Raw genomic sequence first — 23,495 nt, forward strand, 5'->3', positions numbered from 1 at the left:
TTATTAATACATTTTTGTCTTTTATGTTTTTAGTTTATTTTTAAAACAAATCTACGATTTGTTCTGTAAAATTTGGATTCAGTCAAAAGGCTGCACTTAAGGACCTAGAAGGTCACGTGTGACCATAAGGCCGCTGGTTTTCCACCCAGTGGGGGGGTGTTCACCTCTGTACAAGCGCTATTGAAAAACTCGGAAAGTGCTTTGGACACAGACATTAAATATGTGGTGGTGGCATCTCTGACAGGCTTGGGGCACTTTTTTTTTTTTTTTTGCAGCTGTCAGGGTGTTCTGACAGGGCCTCAGATTGCTTCAGAAGGATGCTGACTCACTCCCCTGCCTCTTGGCAGGTCAGCTTGAACAACAGCCCCCCTGAACCTTGGAGCCTCTCTGGTGTCACACCACTTTTCTCATTGCCATCGCTTCATTTGTTGTTCCCTTCCTGTAGCTGGTGCGCACAGCGGGTTCTGTGAACGGTTCTGGCTGTGTTTGGCACACCCCCTGCTGGAGGCCGTCACCTCGGCACTGCACAATGCCTACCTGTCCTTGGATGCAGCAAGGACAGATGAGCTGCAGTGGAGATGCGCTCTCCGAGTGGTGGATAAAATCATTTTGAGAGTTTATTGCGGGAGTTAAAGTTACTCCTTTCCCACTCTGATGTGCTGTGATGTGCGCTCTCTCTGGACCACAGCTCTCATTTTCCTTTCTTTATGTTTCTGCTGAAAACTCTCAAAACATTAACTCAGAATAATCCAGAAAGTGTCCCCGCTTCCATGCCCCGGTGGCTGAGGCAGCTTTACAGAGGGCTTCCGGGCACAGTTCCACCGACCCTTAGAACCTTTCTACTAACAGAAAACACCTCGCACCCTTATTTTTACCTGTGACTGAAATCTAACTTGTTAGAGGATAACTTGCACTTTGGAAACTAGTGGCACTTTCGGCATGTGCTGTCACTTCTGGTGGCCCCTCAAGTTTCCATTTATTCCGATTCTTAGCCAGGTTCACCTCAGCGGTCAATTTTAATTGATTGCCTTTTTTTCTTCTTCTAGAACTGCAGTTCGCATGTTAGAAGAGCAGTTGTCACCTGCTTTTCAGCCGGGTGCTGCGGTCGTCACGGAAACAGGCCTGTTCGGTACTGTAAAAGGTGTCACTCGAATCATCACAGTAGTGAAGTGGGGGCCTCCGCGGAGACCCACCTCTACCAGACCTCCCCTCCCCCCATCAACACGCGGGAATGTGGCGCAGAGGAGCTGGTCTGCGCCGTGGAGGCCGTGATCAGGTAACGCGCAGTCTGTTAGCAGCTTCCGCCGAAAACACCGCCTTCACCTTGAGCAGACCTTAGCACCGTGTGCATATTTAATGCAACTTCAAATGCCCTTAGCCCAGCAGCTCGCTTCCCACAGTGTTGCAGTGATGCTATTTTAATTCATGAATTCGGTGACTAGTTTTGCTAATGCCATTTAGGTACCAGGCACTGTGCTAGGCACTCGGATGATACAAGGGAATAAAATGCAGTTTCTGCCCTCGAGTTACTCACATCCGGACTAGAAAAACGTAAGCATGTCACTGAGGTCCAGTTTGGTGAGCGCAGTGATGGAGCAGGGAGTCTTTGGGAAATGAGGTGAAGGAGCCCATCGAAGTTAGGGGTGGGGGAAGCCTGGCTTGACTGACAGCAGCATTAGCCAGTCAGGAAGGGGAAACGGCAGCATAAAGGAATCACCTGCCTCCCACAAGGTGCCATGAACTCCAGGTAATGCGGCCTGGGGTAAACCATGAGCCTGTGGAGTCAGACAGACACTGATGGTGCGGGCTGCTGGGTTTTTCTCCTTCTATCACATGACAGAGAAAGTAGCATTTGACATGATAACCTCTAGACTTGCTCTCTTTTTGTTTAGTATTCATTGAGGCAAGAATTTTTTAAATTAAAGAAATAATATTAGAATGTAAGTTTTAAAGGATAGAGACCAAGTCTTTTCAGTTTCTCTTAGCCCAGTGGTTGACACATAGTAGAAATGCAATAAATGTTTGTTAAATCAGCCATATCAAACATTATGGAAAGTTTGGAAATAAAAAACTACCAATCATCCATACTGTTACCATCATCATCAATTTTGCATATATTTTAGGTTTATTCATATGCATGTTTTATTTATATAACTGTAATCACAATGTAGCTATAATTTTTTCAATATAACACTGCACTATTACTCTTTTCCATGTTGTGCAGTTTCCATATTTATCATTTTTAGTGGATATTTAATATTCATCTATATATAATTTTTTTCCTGCATTATATATTTATATTGCTTCCAGTTTTTTAATTTTATGACTAACTCTTTGATAAATATTTTTGTGCATAGTGTTGTTCCTATATTTTTTATTTTCTTAGGGTAGATTGCCAGATGTGGGCTGACTGGTTCAAAGGGTATGAATATTTTAATATTCTTGACACATTACCAAATTCCTTTTCAAAGCGTGCATATGAATTTACAATGCCAACGACGCATATAAAGTTGCTAGTTTTTGCTTCACCCTTGCCAACATTGGGTAGTATTTTTTAAAATTGTTGCTTGTTTAGCAAATTGAAAAAGGAGTTGTCATTGCTTCACTTCCATGTCTTTGAATTCCAGTTATTGAATATTTTGACATTTGGGTACAAGTTCCGCAATCTTTCCTTGGATCATACATTTGCTGTTCACATAGCTTCATGGTAGATATAGGGGAAGCACTGACTTATAGTGGGATTGTTGGTGAACCAGGAGTCAGAAGGATCAGTTCTGCTTGATTCTACTTGATTGGAGGAGGTAGCCTCTTTGTGCCTCAGTTTGTTTATCTTTGAAATGGGAATGGAGTATAAAATGGAAGTGGTATGAAGCTTCCTGGAGTAACTCCTACCAGTTGAAAGGAGAGCAATCGGGATGCGTGAGTACTCATGAGGTACTGGCTCTCTGCGGGTCATGATCTAGAATCTGTTTGCCCGTAGTCTAACTTGACATCTCTCTCTTTGGCAGCTTGTTGAAGGAAGCCGAGTTCCACGCTGAGCAGCGGGAGTATGAGCTGAATCGGCGGCGGCAGCTGGGCCTCTCCTCTTCCCACCATTCCCTGGATAACGCTGACTTTGATAACAAGGACGATGATAAACATGACCAGAGGCTGCTCAGCCAATTTGGAATATGGTTCTTAGTAAGAAAAAGAAGTTCACTATTCTCCATCTTCTGATTTCTCATTCCAAAATTGCACTGATGAGGAATTTCTCCTATGCTTTTGAAAGGAATAAAATAGTAAATAATGAAAAGTTACCTGAGCAATGGACTGTCTCCAGTAGGGCAGTAGCTCTCACTCTGGCCTGTACATTAGATTTGCCTAAGAAAGGTTTTAACAAATAATAGTGTTCAGATTCCACCCTAAAATCTTGGGAATTTTTAAAAAGAGCTCCTGGTTGTTGATTTTCATGAACAGGCAGGTGTCGAAACATACAGTGCTGGGGCCTAGAATGGTTGAAACGCACCTTTTTCACGGGAAACAGGAAAGTTGCTAGTGTACGTTGTCAAATACTAGATTCAGTATAATTTATGGGTAATTCATGTCCCATCATCTACATACACAAATGTCTTGCTTGAGAGTTCACTGTCTGCGGAGCTTTCTGTGTGTTTATGGCAAGTCTGTGTACACGAGAGAAATCACAGCCTAACACAAGGAATGTGATTGCTATTGACTGACTCGACCGAAACATCCATTCAGGAGAGATCAGACACACAGATCTAAAGTCCCAGGCGAGCTTCATTCACCAGTTCTGCAGAGAAGCAGGCTTTTGTTTTTGCCCATTGGAGACACGTATTAAGTCTCCATAGTGATGAACCTCTTTTATGGTCGCAGGTAGTTTCCTGAAAAAGTCTTTACCAAATTGGAATTTAATTGTCAATTTTTCATGTCTTGCTTCCTAGAGCTCATTATCTAATGACACAACGGCTACTGCTGTGAATTTCTTGAAGGCAGGGATTGTTTTCTATTTATTTTTTGTATTCCCGGACCCTGCTATAGTGCTCAATAAAAGATTATTTCTGAATGAATGATGTTTTAAAAAGTCTATTTATAACACCGAATTGGAGGGCTCCAAGGTGTCAAGAATTATTACCGATTCAAAATTCTTAGCTAAATATAATCATTTTAGAACTAAAATACATACAGACTATTTTTCACTGACGATGTTGATGAAATATCACTTCATAGACCTAACTTTTAAAAAGCATTTATCCAGTGTAGTTTATGTAATCGATTCCCTATGAAAGAAAATGTTTATTGGAAGGTGAAATCCTGAGGAAAAATTGTTGTTGCAATCCATCCATCCCTGTAGAGAGGAACAGTTTCTGGATAAGTAATCATTTATAAAACTGCCTGTTTCAAATGGATTATCTGGGACTTTTTTTTTTTTTTTTTTTGCCTTTAAATGTACGTATAATAATTTTTTCCCCCAATAAATCTTTTTAATATCCCAATACAAAGTCCTGATGCAAAAAGACAATGAGAAAACCCTGGGAAGTTGTTGGGGGAGGGGTTTTATAAATAATCTCTTCTCCCTCCCTCCCCCACCCAGCAGCTTTTCAGAGGCAGAGAGGGGCAGAGGAGCGAAGAGAAGCAGCAGTCCCAAGTGAGGAAGGGACTGTGTGGTTCCTGGGACCTGCCCCTTGTCCCCTCACTCCCAGCTGTGCCTCAATCCCCGTTTAAGAAGGGCTGCACATATAATAGTTTTGAATGGAGGCTGAACAAGGGTCTCGTCTGCCTTCCTCCAGGTGAGCCTCTGCACACCCAGCGAGAACACGCCTACGGAAAGCTTGGCCCGCCTGGTGGCCATGGTGTTTCAGTGGTTTCACTCCACAGCATATATGATGGATGATGAAGTTGGAAGTTTGGTGGAAAAACTAAAGCCACAGTTTGTCACCAAGTGGTTGAAGACAGTATGCGATGTTCGTTTTGATGTCATGGTCATGTGCCTTCTTCCCAAACCCATGGAATTTGCCAGGGTAAGTGGAGGTCCACAGCTTGAGTCTTGCTGGAGAGCAAGACCTGGGAAGAAGCATTATCGTGTCTGTAGAAGAGGAGCATTTCTGACTATTTTAGTTGACATACCTAAGTGAATTTAGTATAGTAACAACATTCTGGGTGATGTGCTGCTTTGATGTTGATTTGGGATGGGGAAGAATGGCAAGATGGATTTGTGAGTTATCTAAGAATTTAAGGAAATATTCTTTCTTGACATTGCTGCTTTTTTTTTTTTTTATTTTGGAGATGGGGTCTTGCTACATTGCCCGGGCTGGCCTCAAACTCCTGGGCTCAAGCAATCTTCATGTGTTAGCCTTCTGAATAGCTGCAAAGCTGAATATTTTTATTAAGAAGCAATGACCAAAAAAAGTACCTTTCTATGAGGTTGCTAGAGCTCAGTCCTTTTTTTATCTTATAATCTGTGGAGAGGCTACCATTCAACTAGGGGAAATGTATGTGTTTTTTGCATAAATTTTGAGAGATGAACGTTAAATGCTTCTGGCCTGTCATTTAAAATGCTAAAAAGGTTCAGGGACTGCCAAAATGCTCCTATTCCTCTGGCTTATAGAACGGATTTCTCTGTGTTTATCCTCTTGCTTCTGCCTCAGTGGTTTGTAGCTGGAAAGACCCCATCTTTCTTGAATATGATATATTATAATTTGTGCCTCATCCAGAAAGGTGGATGTCCAGAATCAGTTTTTGGCAGCAATATGTGAAATTTTTTTCAAAGTACTTTCTAAGTTTTATTTTTATTTGTGATATTTTATTTCCTTTCAAAGAGGTCTTGAGGCAGTTTTCAGTTTAAAACTGTGCTAAAATAGGACATTTAAGGATAAAACAGAACACAGATCATCGGGAGGAGGAGCTTTTGTTGGATTTCCAGGACTCAGAGTGATCTGAGTGTTTATCAAGATATATTTCTTTCTTCTTTGGTGCCACCTACTGACTAACTAATAAAATGGATTTTTTTGCATAATGGAAAATTCCCAATTCCTGGCATTCTTTGACTGTGTTGATATGTTTTCTATTGTCATTTCTCTTGGAATAGTAAAGAATTGGTGTGATCTGATTCTGGAAGATGAGAAGAAATGATTGTGTTGGGAGGAAAACTTTTCCTTTTCCAACTTAGGTCTGGTGTTTGGGGGCCTGCAAATTAACTGATAATAGATGGATTAACAGGAGAGAAGACAAAGTTTAGTTATGAGTACACGTGGGAGATCTCAGTGATGAATTACTTCCTGAACAGCCAGAGATAAAAGACTTAGATATTGAACTTGACAAAGGGTTTTTTTTTTTTTTTTAAAGAGCTTCAGGGAGAAGATATGGAAGGTTCTATTGGGCTTTTTGATACTGGAGTGGGGCAGGAACTATCTCCATGGCAGTTGAATTATGGAGGTGTGTTTTCCGGAGGCTCTGCTTTAGTCAGATAACGGAAGTTCAGATCAGATCTCTTTCTGCATCTTCTTTAGCTCAAATGTTTTCCCTTTAAAATAATCTTTATACCAATTCTGAGGGTTTGAACAGATTCCAACATTTCTCCCATTTGAAACTTCTTTGGAAGTTTCACACATAGAAAAAAGAAGCAAGGTTGATTACTATGGAGAGAAGATTTAGGTTAGAAATTGTGAGGTAAGAGATCAGCCAATGGGAAAAGCAGCATAGATTAGAATGAGGAAACAAAAGGAAAAGCGAAGATTAATGGTTGGGGCAGATTATAAACCTACTTTCTGGGTCCAGAAGACGGCAAGTTGAGAAGGTTTCTAGATGTTGGGCTCGAGGTGTGCTCAGTTGGTAGAGTGAGAACATCATTGTCACAGTCGTGTTTATTTCCCAGAGCAGAGCATGGAAGATGTGGGTGTTTGGTGAACTTTCTGAGTGACCCAACCTGTTGCAGTAATAAGTCTTTTGAAATTTATATCAAATTGTCTGGCTTCAGCTTGTAGGACTTTGGGACAAGGCAACCTAGAGTCTTAATAATGATCTGGACATTAGAATGACCTAACTGGTTTTAGTTTCTCAGTGAAACCACATCAGGAGGGTGGGTGAAAAATTGGAAATGTTAATTATTGACAAAATGTGCTAGTGGCAGAACCCAGTTTACAAAGAGGTGAAAAATACCTCAAAAGTGATTCTATCTCAAAAAATCTGTAAGTGGAGAAGCAGGTGGATTCCTAAAACTGCTAACTCAATCAAGTAGAACAAGATTGAATTACATAGGACTGTTAAAGAATAATTATAATCTTTATGGGTTTTTGTTTGGAATATTGCTGGTTGTTTAATGTTTTATTTTCTGACTATAAGGAACCCCTTTCTCTTTTCTCCTAAGCTATCTATAACTCACGACAATTTGGTAGATTATACCTTTTTAAACAAAAATGAAACATATATCTTTTCTCTCCCTTCCTGATTCCTCCAGAATTCAGAAACTCTTATTGAATATTCTTATTTTCATAGCACTATAGTTATTTGCGTAAGTTCACTAAGAACCTGTTCTCTTTGTAACGGGAAATAATTGGGAAATTTTGGTTATATTACCAAGACTTTGTGGAATGTCATATCTGGGAATGTGTATAGGATCAGATATGACCAGAGTGTTTTAAGGAACTAAGATTAACTTTATAGGGCCAGTGCTTCCAAAGCCCTCTTGGAAAATCTGCCCTGGAACCCAGCACACGGAGTTCACAGCCTTACAGATGAGTAAGGAGGGTCATTTCCTGTCAGGCCCAGGAATCCTAGAATATTTTGGGGACCTCAAGAAGAAAGGAATTAACCCAAACCTATACATATTATAGACAAAGTCTGATGAACAGTTCTTAGCTTGGCTTTTAGCATCAAGAGACTTCTAAAAGTACAATGTAAGATTCCTTATGAAAGTTCTGGCAACGCAAACTTTAAAAAGCCCTAAGTGATCAATTACCATTTTTACTGCACTTGTGTAAATCATCAGACAAATTTAATGAGTCTGATTTTGTAAAGAAAAGTAATTTTACTTTAATTATCTTTGATCAAAATGCAGGTGATTGTAGAGAGAAAAGCTTTTTGGTTTTGAAACACATTTGGAACAAGTATGCCTTTGGAAACCTTAAATTTATGTTTCAGTGGAAAACTATAACCCACGCTTATAAGTTATCAGATTCTTTGAATCGTAATTGGTTAAAGAAATGAAGCTTTGCTTAAAGGCTTGGAATGTTTTAACTTAAGATAAAAGATGTCTGTTAATCAGAGACCAGCCACCGAGCAGTTAGGAAACTCAAGTGATCTGTTGAGTATATTGATGGGCTGCAGGTGTGGTTTGAGTTTTGTCTTAAGCCGTAAGCGTGTTACAAAGGATTTCATCTCCAAGAAGAGAGAGGGGCATGACGAGGCATGTCTGACCTAGCTTCTCATAGCCAGCAACTCAGCTTTAGGGTTTCTGGGGTCTCCTTTGCCAAGAGGGGGTCCATTCAGTCAGCTGGGGAGGTTAAGATTTTGTATTTAGTTCACAATACATTTCAGGATCTCAACTTTACCAATGTTGGTTCTTCTCTTCCTGTAACTAACAACAAGAATCCCAGAAATATAGTGACTTCCTCAACTATATTTAGTCAATCATCTAGGATTTTGTTCAATATGGCACCAAATAGATATTCAAGCTTTGAAATAGAATTGAGTGATTTTTTTTGCATCATCTGAAATTCTAGATGTAATAAACATTTAAAATTGAATTCATTTAAAATAAGGTAGTTTTCCATAAATCTTGTGTTAAATGGTCAAGACTCAGGACCAGTGAACCCTTTGTTACTGCTAGGTCCAAGGGAAAACTTCCTCTTTACTTGCTGAAGTTTTACTGAAAAATCAATTCAAAAAGGGCAGATTAATTGGAGAAAAGGCATACAAAATTTATTAATTTGTGCATGGAGAGAACCACAGAGTGATTGCCCAACCCCCAACAGGGTGCAGAAGCTTTTATAGCATCTTGAGATTCTAGAAAGAATAGGGGCTCAGAGCGTGGCCAAAAACATGTTACGGTGATAAGTCAGGTTATAGTGGCAAGACACTCTGTGGTTATGGGAGGGAGAGAAGAGGAGGCTTGGCTGGCAGAGGTGGTCTTGTTATGTAGCTGAAACCGCACAGATGGTAGCTTCAGAGAGAATAGATGACAAATTATTTCTTTCAGACCTTTAAGGGTGTCAGACTCAGTTAATCCTGCCTAGATCTGGAGAAGGAAAGGCCTGGCTGCATCATGTATATTCTCTACGAATGCAAATCCCCACCGCAAAAGGCAACTTTGCAGGGCTACTTCTGTTTGCTGGCTCTCTGATGGCCATCCAAAAATATGTCAAAGAAATATATTTTAGGGTTAAATATTTTGATTTCCTTCATTACTTTGACGATTACAATAAGAATATAGGATCTTTAACATCAGGATTATAAACAACCTAAATTTTTAAATTTTTTCCTGCTCCAGAAAATTAATGTATTATCTTAATTAGTAAAACAGCTAATCTTTTTTATTCATAGATCCAACCAGCTTTAGAACATTCTTAGGAAGAAAAATTATGGCAGAATATACAGCATAGGGACAAATCATTCTCTGCACTACTATATTTTTTGTAATGAAAAATCTGCAATACAAAGTGTACAGTAGCAGAAAACTGTTCTTCTGAAGGACAGGTATAACTGCATGTAGTATAATGAGTTTATCACACTTTAGGAATAATAATGCTCCAATAATATGCTCATCTTGTTAGTAATAAATTTTTGGAATTTTAATTCATGTGCAATTTGGAAAGTCTGCAGTAAAAGTTCAATTTCAATCTGCGATCAATATTTGGACGTATTTGTAACTATATTTTCCTTTTTGTAAGTGATGGATGCTGGTGGTTTGTAGATTCTTACAAATAAATCTCACTCTGAAGATTCTTGACCCAGGACTCAGATGTAACGGATTGTGGCCTTTCTTGGGACCCATTTCTTTTAGGAAGTCCTTGAGTATAATGTTAACAAGTGTGTTTCATTCATTTTCCCTGTGGCTGTGGAAACCCCGTCAGGTTGGTGGCTACTGGGATAAGTCCTGCAGCACAGTGACTCAGCTGAAGGAAGGTCTCAATCGAATCCTCTGCCTGATCCCCTACAATGTGATCAGTCAATCTGTGTGGGAGTGTATCATGCCGGAGTGGCTGGAAGCCATCAGAACAGAAGTCCCAGATAATCAGTTAAAAGAATTCAGGGAAGTATTAAGGTGGGTAAGTAGTTGAATGAAGTCACTGTAATTATAATATCTAACATTTGTTGAGAATGTACTGCGTGCTAGGCACTCTGCTAAGCATTTTATACAATCTCATTTACTTTTTTAACAATCCTGTGGAGAAATTTGAAGCCTCAAAGTGAAATAACTGTCATAAATTGAGCTAAGATGATTTGGCATTGTCCAGAAAAGATTTTATTCTTGTGGAATAATAGATATACCATATTGTTTGCTTATTTTCAAATATAATTGTGATTGGGGGGTTATGGTGGGAAAGTGCAAAGGGGAAATGGTTTTAGGTGCTGGGGGGCAACTCCAATTCCTTAGAAATGCAATTCCTTCTGTTAAACCTAACAGGAGGCTGAATACTAATTATTTATAAAATACCTATTTCAATGACATAAACTACTCTCTTACAGTAAAATGAGATATGCTAATAACAGTTCAGAACACAAACTAATCTAAAGGGTTTGACTCCCTAAACAGGGCATAGTTAGAGATACTTTGGTGGCATCAGTAAATCCTAATCTATGCACATTGGTCATTTACTGTTATTGCTCTGCTTTCTAGCAAAATGTTTGACATTGAGCTCTGTCCTCTGCCTTTCTCAATGGAAGAGATGTTTGGCTTTATTAGTTGTCGGTTTACAGGATACCCCTCCTCTGTACAGGAGCAAGCTTTACTATGGCTTCATGTAAGTGAATGATACTTTTGATCATTTTGGACAATAGTTCTTAGCCTATGAGTTTAGATCCCTGGGTAGAGTGGGAGGAAGTTATTGCAAAGAGTCTGTAAGTCCCTGTGTTTGCTGAGGACTGTCTGTAGACTAATGTCTCCTATACACAGATAAATGACTCAATTTCAGGTATATGTAGTTCTAGTTGTGGTTAACAGAATACAAATTTGTGCAATAGTAGTACTGAATTCATAGTAGCTTTTGGTCCTTATGTAGTTTTCCATCAGTGGATACTAGAAGGATGATATAATAGCTGTTTTGTGGGATAACTCTTTGATATGAAACAGCCCCTTCACTTGGAAAGGTTGGGAACTGCTAATTTAGGGAGTAGTTCATGCTATTCCCTCAGCTGAGATTGACTTTCTATCCTGTCTCCATTTGTGAACTCCCAACCTACCGTTTAAAGCCCAACTCCAAAATCATCTCCTCTGTGAAGCTTTCTGCTACTTTACACTCCCATCTTCCCATTAGGGTTCCTTCCTCCAGGATTTATTCAGGTTCTCTGTGTGAATTCTGTTCTATTTCTGTCTTATAGTTAGTTTTGTCTGTTCTTTCCCTGATTATAAGGTTCTTGAATGCAGGGGCCAGGCCTCATTTTTGAGTTTACAGCCCTCTTCATCCTTCCTCCAGCATCTGGCACATGCTTTGGATTTAATGGATGTTCAATAAAAGTTTTTAAAACTGAGTTGAGTACCTGATATAAAATTTGGGCAGTTTCAGAAAATGCAGACAGAATCAATGTTTAGAGCAGCTGTGGGTACAACTACATTTCTGTGTCATGCAAGGATGGGATCCCATAAGCTCTTCACCTTGAGAAGATGCCTTTCTGGGTTCAAAACTAAGGAACAATATTTTTCACAATTGACAAAGTGAAAAGGGACTGTTTCTTTTAAAAGTTACTTTTGGGATCCAGAATTTTAATTTTGTAAATCGCAAAATAGATCTCAATAAGATAGTTCTCATTTTCGGAAAGCCAGTCTTTCTAGAGATGGCTAGACGTTGCCCAAGTTACACGCCCCTTTGCTGTGCCACCTGGGGGTGAACGAGCAGGGCTGTAAAACTCTGTCTCTCCCGTCCGTAGCCAGAGCAGTTGCAGTTTACACATTTACACACCAGGCTTCGATGTAGCTTTGGTTTGTAAGACAGAGTGCTGCAGTTGAAGGAGGTTTTAAAGCCCTGGCCTAACCATGTGGGGGCTAGAGTGGACTCTGCAGTGGTTGGAGTTGACTTATTTGTTAATTAATTGTGGAAACATGTACAGAGCTCCTTCCTATGTGGCCAGGAACTGGACTAAAAATGGGATCGGAAACGGTCCTTGCCTCATACTTCCTTTCTTCAAGCAGCTCACAGTGGGAAGAATAGTGTTAGATAATTAAATATAACAAAAAGTGATAATTGTTCTAAGAAAGGTATGCATTAAAATGACCAGAAAGCAGAGAAGAGGGATGCATTAATTATGTTCTGAAGGAAGGAGGCATCTATTTCCAGAAAATTCATTACAGATAAGATGGCTTGTTTTGACCCAGAAGGATATTCAGCTTATACCTGAGGGCAAGATGGGATGGGGCGTTCAGATCAGAGTGCGAATGGACTGGAGGAAGGTTGCTCACAGATTGTGCTAATCCAGGAGAAAGGTGGTGAACTGAGGCGCTAGCAGTGGGTGTGGAGAGGAGACAGCATCAAGAGAAACTCACAAGTTTTCATAGAAAGGACATGGTGGCCTACTGGATATTGGGGGTGGGGAAAAGGGAAGGTTCAATGATAAATTTGATTTTGTTAGTACAAAAATTTGAAGATGATTGTGCTGATAGAATATGTGTAGGGCTAAATGTCCTTGTGTTCAGTAGTTTGCTTTGGGAAAAAATATAGTTTTTTTTGAGTTTTAAAGTTTACGTGTTTTTTTGGGGGGGGGATATGTGCCTCTTTTTCCCTAGGTATTATCGGAGTTAGATATCATGGTTCCGCTTCAACTATTAATAAGCATGTTTTCTGATGGAGTTAATTCTGTCAAAGAACTGGCAAATCAAAGAAAATCAAGAGTCAGTGAACTGGCAGGGAACCTTGCATCTCGAAGGGTAATTATTGCCACACTGTTCCTGTCTTCCTGGTTAAGATTTTGAAAACCCTTGTCAGTTGCACCAGGCCTTAAAGTAGTATCATAAGAAGCTTCTCTAAAAATGCTCTTGCATCTTATCTCACACCGAACAAGAACACATTTACCTAGGATATGTTTGTTATAGTCTGTAATCAGCAAGTTACCGAGTTTTCATTTCCTTTTAAGCTGTTTGAATTTTAGCTCTCTCTCACCCTTAATGAAAGGAAAAACAGTAGTTTTTTGGGGTAACATTTCATTTTTTTGGTCTCCTAGTGAATAGAATTCTTTACCAGCTACTGGGCAGATCAGTGCTTCACTTTGGGGGTGAGGAGTTTGGATGATTTTTTTTTTTTTTTTGCCATTGAGTTTTGGGAAGACATGATCAACTAATGGTGACTATAAATGATGGTGTCACTGTGAACAAACTAAGCTCACTTTGTGGATCCCTTTGCACCTTTGTAGAGGAGAAAAGTCTGTATAGTCTGGTCTGAAGTATATAAAACGTGTTGGTTTTGCTAATTTTCCTGTGGAGGACCTGATAGAGTTTCTGCTGATGTACTGACATTCTCAGACCATGATCAGTTTTGGAAAGGTTGACTCTTATGTGATGGTTGGCAAAAAATGTTCTCAATTCTCTACAAAATTTTCCTCACTATATCCCACTTGATACCTAAGAATTAGAAAATATGACATGATCATGGGATCATAGTTTATATTTAGCATTTTTAAAAATATATCACTACTTCTTTTCTCTTCTGCCTGATAGGAACCGGTTGCCAACCATTTGTATTTTATTTTTTTCTTCTATAACCTTTAAAATGACATTACTTTGTGTAGCACTGTATTCTATATGATGTGTCCACAATGAGCAATATCACAGAATTGTGTGAGGCAGTCGGGGAAGAACCCATTACCCCCACTTTGCAACTGCCTAACCTGATGTTCAGTGAAGTGAAGTGACTTCCCCTGGATAACACTATCAGTGGCTAGGTATTCAGATCTTAATGGGGTACTTTTCCTCTTTACCTTAAATGGTGTTGGAGTAGTTTTCTATTTATTAGAAAGATCTTTAAGAGAGAAAAATATGATTTAAGAGTGATGTACAGATATGTCAATCAGTGTCCTGATTCAGAATTTATCCCAGATGGTTAAAATGAAGAGACTTTAATGGAGAGGCTGCCTATAGGGTGATGGGGAAGGTTAAGGGGGCAGTAGGCGTTGGTGAGGCACCCAGGGACCGGCAAGAGTCCAGTAGGAAGCCACTCCACCCCTAGGGCTGAAGGCACAAGAAAAAGAGCTCTTGGAGCCATTTGGGAGCTGAAACTACGAGAAAGGGCTGGCAAGAGACGCTGTATGTGGAGTGATGGGGATAATCCCAGAGATGTAGCCCCAAAGCAGGCAGGGCGGGGAGAAATGTTTCTGCCTCTCTCGGCTCCAGCTTCAGCTCTTCTGCTGGTGCTTCCCGCTGACGGGCCCCAGCTGGAAGCCAGGCAGCAGCGGAGCCAGAGGAGACTCTCCACAGCATCCTTGGGCATAGAGCAGGGCAGAGAAGGGCAGTCAGGGCCTGGGGTGGGGTTGGGGCCAGCAAATGGAGAATAACCAGTACAACAGGTTTGACGTGTATTGTTTTCCCACAGTATTTTAATAATTATAATCCCCAGAGGCCATTCTTTAATCAATCATGTCAATCTGAGATTCTGTGCTTAGGATTCTAAAAATTTATCTTGCAGTATTTTACCTTTTTACATCTGCATTTTTCAGGTTATGGTTTTCAGTAGATTCAGACAATGTGGTCTAATTGGAAATGTTTGATGGGATGAAAAATGTAACCGGCAAATGCCTTCATTCTTCAGGGTGAACATCCCTGATGTTTCATTCCCTGTCGATTAGTCAAAAATGTGGGTGGTTTTATTTCTTATTTTTATATTTTGAGAGGATCCATAGTATTTGGAGGTATTAATGCTATTGACTAAGGAAGGAAATCCATGTGACAGCTGGAAATACTTCCCATAGAGTCCCCAGCTATTTTATACAGCCATTTGAGCTTCTGTGAGTTCACGTGTATGTGTCGACATTCTTTCTTGTAGGTGAGTGTTGCCTCTGATCCTGGCCGACGAGTTCAGCACAATATGCTCAGTCCATTTCATAGTCCTTTCCAGAGTCCATTTCGGAGTCCTATGCGTAGTCCATTTCGTAGCCCTTTCAAGAATTTTGGACACCCAGGAGGAAGGACTATTGACTTTGATTGTGAAGATGATGAAATGAATCTAAATTGTTTCATCCTCATGTTTGATCTTCTCCTGAAGCAGGTAGCTGAAGCATGAGCTTCCTTTAGTTCAGAAGTGAAGATTGAGGGAAAGCATTGTGTAGTAATTCTTTCCGTGTGTTGGGTATCTTCATACTTACTGAAATGATGCAACATCTCTCAAGACCTTTTGCAAACTCGTTTGGGGATTTCCTAAAGAGTCTGAAAACTACTTGTGTGAATATCTGCAATGATGTTGACATATGAGAATGGATCTGAATTTTAAAAACACCCTAGCATCATTAGAATTGATTCTGTTGAATAAATTGGATGAACAAACTGGATAATGCTATTGTTTGGAAGAGCAAGGTACAACTCTATAGTGATAGGGCTAATTTTACTGTCTTTTATAAATTAATTTTAGAAGGTAATTTAAAAACATTTTGATTAGGAGAACATTTCTTCTTAACTTTTTATTTTGAAATAGTTTCAGATTTGCAGAAAAGTTACAAGAATAGTACAAAGAACTCCTCCCCCAAATTCTCCAGATGCTAACATTTACCATACGTACTTCTCTCTCTCTCTGTGTTTATGCATGAATTTTTTAATAAATCATTTGAGAGTAAGTTGCAGACACGATGCCCCTTTATCTCTAAATACCTCAGAGTGTATTTTCTGAAAAATAAGGACATTCTCTTACATAATTACAGTATGTTATCAAAATCAGGAAATTAGTATTGTTATAATACTATTATCTAACTTACAGAAATTATTCATTTTTTAAAATAGGTATAATAATAATATCACCATTATAGCAAGAGAACAAAAACTCGTTTTGATCTAGGCGTGATCTAGGACCACTCACTGCAATTATTTTCCCTGTCTCCTTAGTCTTCTTTAATTCAAGATAATTTCTTAGTCTTTTATCTTTCATGTCCTTGACATTTTTGAAGAATATGGTCAGTCCAGTTATTTTGTAGAATGTCCCTCCATGTGAGTTCCTCAATCTGATATCTCCTTATGAATTAGTTTGGGTCATGCCTTTTTGACAGGAAGACCGCAAACATAATGTTATGTCCTTTGTAGTGGATCGTATTGGGAGGGACAAGATATGATAATGTCCCATTACTGGTGATGATAACTTTGGTGACATGGTTAAGGTGATTTCTGGCAGGTTTCTCTACTGTAAGGTCACTATTTTCCCTTTTGTAGTTAATAAGTGACTTGTAGGGAAATACTTTCAGGCTATGAGCTTTCCTGTTTCTTATCAGACTTTCATTCACTAGTTTTAGCATCAATGGATGATTCATGCCTGAGTCAGCGATTGCTCTGATGGCTGATAATTTTCTAATTCCATCATTTCTTCTAAATTTATTAGCTGGTATTCTACTGATGGAACAGTTTTCCCTTCTCTCCCATTCATGTATTTATTTATTTATCTACTTATTCCCATGTGTACCCATGGTTTTTAATTTTATTCAGTGGGTTATAATCTGTTACTATGATTATGTATTTTGATGCTCATATTTTCCATATATGGCCAGTGGGAGTCCCTTCAGCTGGCTCCTATGTTCTTTTGACATGTCTGCATTATTCTTTGAACACTTCCTTAATTTCTGGCATGACGAGATGTTCCAGGCTCATCTTATATTTTCCTAGCCCCAACCCTGGAGGCAGCCATTTCTCCAAGGAGCCCTGGTTCCTTTTAGTGGAAAATGGTATTTAGAAACCAAGATCCGGATACTAGGTGAGGAGCAGCGTTTTAAAAATGTGTAAAATCTAACAAAATGATGAGTTTAAAAAAAAACTCTTTTAAATGTCCTACATGATTTTTAAAATAATTCCCATGACTTTGTCTTGTGTTTATATTCTTTTTAGAAGAATCCATAGAAAGCAATGTATATTCATGGTCTTGAAGCCTAAATTGTCTTTAAATAATTTAATATTGCTGTCAGTTAGTAAAAATTATCCCCAAAGAGTATGTCAATGGAATATTGGACAAAAGGATCAAATTCCTTCTTCTATTTTTTTTTCTGTCCTTTTTTTGGTGTCTTTCAGATGGAGTTACAAGATGATGGGATCACGATGGGTTTAGAGCACAGCTTGTCAAAGGACATTATTTCTATTATAAACAATGTCTTCCAAGCCCCCTGGGGGGGATCCCATACCTGCCAGAAGGAAGAAAAAGCAATCGAGTGTAACTTATGTCAGTCTAGCATTCTCTGCTATCAGCTTGCTTGTGAACTCCTGGAGAGACTAGCTCCCAAAGAAGAAAGCCGGCTGGTGGTAAGCAGTTGAAGAACGGAGATGACTCATGGATAATAGTAATAAAGATGGCAGTAGCTGGTGTAATGGAGTCTTCCTCTATTATTATTTTATGCTGCATGCTGGGTTATGTGTGAGACTGTGTTAAGAGAAAATTTTCCTATTGCCTCTGCCAACTCAGGTTCCTGGAAAGGGCTATGAGATAGAGCCACACCACAAAAAATCCAGAGTGGCTTGATTAGGGCTGTGGTACCTCCATTCGTACAGTTTCATGAACATAAAGCATTACTGGTGTTCTTGAAAGAAGTTTCATCACAAAGTTATATCATAAAGTTTATATAACAAGGAATACTACAGAGTATACATATGAGATATTAAGCAAGTAGATTGTACGTGGACAACTAGAATGACTAGGTAACCTCACTTTGTAAAACCCGTTGACTTCATGAGCAATCAATAAAACCTTCATTTCTTTTTCTGGTTACTTTCATTTTCTGCTTTCCAGAATTGTCTAAAGAGAGAACAGCTACTATATGCCATTCTCTGGCTCCTCCATACATTAGCTATCCCCTGTTTAGCCTGTTTTTAAATCTAAGGTATACACATCACAAACTACCCTCATACCACCATAGATAGTTGAACCTGGATTATTTGAGCCAGTATTTGCCACCTTTCCTTTTCCTTAATGTTTGTCTTGGTAGAAAGTGACTTATTTAAAAAAAATGTTTTGAAGTATAATATAGAAAAAGCAATGAAGCATTTCTTCTGTTTCAGCCTGTTTAATTCGTTAGTCCTACCACTCACCATAACATCCCTGTAGAGTGGTCTTTTAATGTAATCGTTGGTTACTTTAATATAAAACAGTCACATCTCTCCATTCCCCTCACTTCCCAGGCTCCAGTAACCACCATTCTACTTTCTACTACTCCGAATTCGATGGTTGTAGAGTCCACATACAACTGAGAATATGCAGTATTTGTCTTTCTATGCCTGGCTTATTTCACTTAGCATAATGTCCTCAAGGCTCACGTAGCATGTGTGAGAATCGCCTTCCTTTTCAAGGCTGAGTAATACTCTGTTGTGTGTATATGCTACATTTTGTTTATTCCTCCATCTGTGGATGGACACTTGAGTTGCCACACTTTGCCCTCTTTAACTCACACATTACAGCAGTTTCTTGCTCCTAAAAATTTGACTTCCCTGGACAAACAGTATTTGCACCTTAATAGATCTCTGTGAACACCTTGTTATTCCTTCCTAATTAAGTTCTGTTATTGAGCAAAACGTGCATGGGTGGGAGACGCTTGGTGAGCAGGACACTGATCTTGGGGATGAAAGCGGAGAAGGGTGAGCAGGCCCAGGAAGATCTGACAATGTTTTTGATATTTTTCCGTATTTATTTCAAGTGAAAGTGACAGCTGGTATATTTCCTTTCACTGTTCTGGAAACAAGCTGCAGGCTCTTGTGGGGCACGGGGAGCAGTGGCCATGCCGTCCAGCTGTGCTGGGCTGAGCCCAGCTCTTGCTTCACCCCTCCAGTGCTGCTCAACCAGCTCCTCGTCCCGTCTGTTCTAGGAGCCCACAGACAGCCTCGAGGATAGCCTGCTTTCTTCCAGACCGGAGTTCATCATAGGCCTTGAGGGAGAGGAGGAGGAGAACCCAGCTGCCAAGCAAGGGGAGAACCCAGGCAACCGCGCTGAGCCCGTGGAACATGCTGGTAGGTGGATGCTGACAGCAGGCAGGGAAGGGCCCCGTGAGCACAGGACCTAAGGTTCAGATCCTTGTTTTCTTAGCTTAGTGTCGACTTGGGCAAGCTCAGACGTGACTTCTAGTATAGATTTGTGCAGAAGAACTATTTCCTACCAGATTATGAAGTGAGCAGATCCATTATGGTTCTAGTAGAACACAATTTGCTGAGCATCTTTCTGGCAGCAGGACCTTGTTTTCAATAAACACATCACCTTCCTTCTCACTGTGCATGGTGTTCCCTGTGGACAAGTCTGAGAACTGAGGCTGGGTGCTGACAATCTCAACTCAGGGCATTTGGCCAAAGTGGTGTTTCTGGGATGGGTTCAATGATATGCCCGTGGTCACGTAGCTCATATTATACACTCACAATTGATGCTGTTTGCCCTGATTACGAAGCCATAAAGGAATATCAGAATCATCTGAGGAGGTGAAACATAAAATAAATGCGCTCCACTCTCCCACCCACTACACTGGGTATCTCTGGGGTGGGAACCTAGGAACTGGAAATCCAAATGTTGCACAACTAGCCAGTGGCAGGATTGGGACTAGACCCCACATCTTCTGGTTTACTTAGGATTGACTAACTTGCTTTAGGTGCTGCACTGGCCCCCGCCCAGGCACACGGTTGTGTTTTATCTGGCATTGATGCCTAAGAGAAGCACGAACTTCACTTATAATCCAACAACCTGTATTCTTTCCATGCAAATGGATTTTTTAGACCTAAGATAGCACACAAATCAATTAACTGCCACTTTTATTTGTATGTAACATTTTATTTGAATAATGGCTAACATTAAGCAGTTTCTTTTTATACATTACTCTTCCTCTTGCTGGATTGTGGTAAACTCCATTTGCTCTGTTCTTCTCCAAACACTCCTTCAGGCTCTTGCCATGGCTCCAGCCTGTCTTCCTGCTCTGGTCTCCGCTGTCTTGCAGGACATGGTTATGACTTGTTTTCTGAGGGAGCCCTGGTAACTTTCTTCCCAGACCAGTGTTCCCTGCCGCTCACAGCCTGGGTCCTGCCTCTGCTCTGTGAGCTTCAGGCGGGGCTCCTGCAGCTCCCCCCTCCTAGAACTAAGGGGTGCTCTGTCGACACATGTTTGGGGATTTCTCCTTCCTTCTAGAGCATTTCCTTTTTCTGTATTTTGGGGCCTGTCCCCTATTTCCTATAGCAGTCAGGTATGTCTGCTACTAAAAATATATTTAAAATTTTCATGTTAAACGAAACACAATCAAGTGCTAAGAAGTGTTTAAAATACGTTCAAGTGGGAAGATTCATAGTGAACTGTCTGCTATATAGGCCAGGAGGGTTCAACTTCCATTGGCTCTGATCCTAGGAATGACCAAAACTTTAAACGGTGATTTTTACATATTTTACACTAGTTTCTGCATCTGGCTAACTTACGAATTCTTTTCTCTAGCTTTCCTCATCTACGATATACTGCTGCCCCCACTATGGGGGCAGAGGCTTTAGAGATCCTTACAAGAAGATGAAACTATGAGTAGTCATTCTCATCTGAATCTGCTCAGCTTCTTCAAAACACCCCCCTTTCTGAGAGTCCATGGGCTAAACGTCTTTAGGTGCTAATACGACTTGAATATCTCTCTTTCATATCAGGTATCTTCCTTGCAGTTAGGGAGGCACGCCCAGCCAGGCGCCAGGTCCCTCCGGGAGCTGCAGAATTAGGAGCCCACGTAGCCCAGGACTGGGCTGGGCCAGCTCTGGGGCTCCAGAGACATCTGAACACATGCAGATTTCACAGTGGAAAACGGAAGCTGAGAATCCCAGATTTAGAAACTTCCCTGCATTTGCACCGTAGAAGGGATATATTGCTAATTTGGAGAACAAATAAAAACATTACACAAACACTTTTAAATGCATTCTGTATCTATTTTTAACTCTTGTTGATTTTATAATCTTGATCAACGGATGAATGGTGAGGGAAAGAAGGAGTTAGCCTAAGCTTTGTCTAATTATTTCTTCACAGCAATAAAGAATGATACCGAAAGAAAATTTTGCTACCAACAGCTTCCAGTGACGTTAAGACTAATATATACCATTTTCCAGGTATATTTTCAGAAATCTTTGAATGTTTGGTTTGGGAGCATTGCTCTTTTGGGTAACTCATTGACCGTGTGGTTCTTTGCATAGGAAATGGCTAAGTTTGAAGAGCCAGACATTCTTTTTAATATGCTCAATTGCCTGAAGATTCTCTGTCTGCATGGAGAGTGTTTATACATCGCTAGAAAAGATCACCCTCAATTTCTAGCCTACATTCAGGATCACATGTTGATTGCAAGGTATGTCTGCCTAGTGGTTTATTGCCTTTGTTTATATGTCAGGCTTTACTTGTGAACATTAAAATTAGGCTAAAACTTATTAGCTCATGTGGGTTATTTTTCTTAGCCAGGACATCCTGATTGCCTGTGGGAACCAGTTTTATTTCTTTTATTTAGTCTGATTTTTAAGTATGTCAATACAAGGCATAGTAATTTTCATTTGCCATATACTGTAGAAATATAAAAGGTGAAATAAAAATTATTTTATGTCTTTCACTTGTTAGAGAGTATAAGAATATAGATAATATAGAAAAATGTTAGCAGACAATAAGTTAATATTTACTAGTGTAAGTAAGTAAGGACCTACCTGCTTTCTTACTTGAAATAAACTGCTAATAGATGTCTAAAATCTCTCTCTATATTATCTGATAAGTTATTTTTTAGAAACTGCTGAGGCACTTTGAGAATAATAATAAAACATTACTCTATAGATTTACAGTGTTTTTTTCCTTCCTGAGGACAACCTTAAAATAACTCTTGCAGTCTTCCTGGAAGTAAATCAGAGAAATATTATCCTTATTTTATGTTAAGAGAATGAGTTGGTAAAAAGGGAAAAGACTGGTTCAGGTTTACTTGGTGACACAATCAAGCGAGGCTCTATATGTCTTTACTCATTTTGTTCATTTATTTATTCATTCATTCAACAAATATTATGAGGACTTACAATCTCCATTATTGTTCTAGGTACTTAGGGAATTTGCAACCTAGTTTGGAAGGGGTGCTTATATACAGAAGGTGACATATAATTTATTATTCAAATTGGTCTATGTCTAAGAGTGAAGAGAGGTGGTCTTCATAATATTAGTAGCCCCAAAACAATAAGTGCAAAATGACCAGTTGTGGGTAAACTAAGATTTATGGTCAGTCTATGCATATAGGAGTCACTGCCCGTCCAAGGGAACGTGATAAAGGACTGTGTGAACAGCTCAGAGGTGGGAGAGATCATTCCTGGATGAGTGACAAATAATGAAGGGTCAGGAGCAGATTCCATTTGAACAGGCATTAAAAGAATGGTGGAATTTTGATGGGTAGAGATTTGGGATGGGTAGGGGATACAGTGGAAAGCAGAAATGTCAAGAGCAAACACATGGCAGAGTTGGAAAGAAGGGATGAGAAATGAGCAGGGCATACTTAGGTAACACCAAGGCTTTATGTTTTGCTGAGGGTGTGGATTTAGGGGACTGATGGAATATGAGGCTGGAGAAATAGGTTGGGACCCAAGTCTGAAGGGGCTTGACGATAGGGACTTTATTTAATGATGTTTGGAGATCCATGGAAAAATCTTAAAACAGTGGACAGAGTCAAAGTTGTGCTTTAATAGAACGGAGAATAGAGAGGTCCTAGGAAACGACCCAAGTTCAAGGGAGTGCAAGGAACGTGTTGCAAGGGCTTAAGGAATGTAAAGATGTAACACAGAACTTTCTTCTGAAAAGTGTGTTAGAAAAGGATACTCAGAGGGGAAAGGGAGTGGATGTAAAGGATTTTTAGGGTAAAGAAAATCTGAATGTATCTGTGGTCAGTGGGAAAGGACCTTTAGAAAGGGCCAGAAAAAGGGAACAGTTAGTGGAGCCGGGTTCTGGAAGGCAGGAGAGTGTGCAATCAAGGACAAAGCCTTGGGTGGGAAACAAGAGGGATGCTCTTTCCTTTGAAAGGAGATAAATTTTGAGGAAAAGAGAAAGAAAGTGTTAAGGGAAGTTCATAACAGGTGACTTAAACCTTCGTAGGTGTTGATGTCTTCTCCTGATAGAGGGGAGGTCAGAGACTGGGTAGGGAGCTTCGGGAACATGGAAAAAAGTATGGGA

General features: G+C 39.9%; 1 protein-coding gene across 3 annotated transcripts in view; it reads left to right on the forward strand.

The window, feature by feature from the left end:
• The window catches only part of UNC79 (unc-79 homolog, NALCN channel complex subunit), a 221,942-nt gene that overhangs the window by 96,886 nt on the left and 101,561 nt on the right, over positions 1–23,495 (forward strand). For all 3 annotated transcript variants that reach the window (XM_069465253.1, XM_069465254.1, XM_069465255.1), the window contains 11 exons: positions 1,047–1,276; positions 3,009–3,180; positions 4,788–5,018; positions 10,068–10,258; positions 10,835–10,958; positions 12,935–13,075; positions 15,183–15,404; positions 17,399–17,626; positions 19,180–19,321; positions 21,342–21,421; positions 21,506–21,654. In XM_069465253.1, coding sequence (XP_069321354.1) covers positions 1,047–1,276; positions 3,009–3,180; positions 4,788–5,018; positions 10,068–10,258; positions 10,835–10,958; positions 12,935–13,075; positions 15,183–15,404; positions 17,399–17,626; positions 19,180–19,321; positions 21,342–21,421; positions 21,506–21,654 — 1,910 coding nt within the window. The remainder of the gene's footprint in view (positions 1–1,046; positions 1,277–3,008; positions 3,181–4,787; positions 5,019–10,067; positions 10,259–10,834; positions 10,959–12,934; positions 13,076–15,182; positions 15,405–17,398; positions 17,627–19,179; positions 19,322–21,341; positions 21,422–21,505; positions 21,655–23,495) is intronic.

This window comes from Eulemur rufifrons, chromosome 2 (assembly GCF_041146395.1).
Source record: "Eulemur rufifrons isolate Redbay chromosome 2, OSU_ERuf_1, whole genome shotgun sequence".
NCBI lineage: Eukaryota > Metazoa > Chordata > Mammalia > Primates > Lemuridae > Eulemur > Eulemur rufifrons.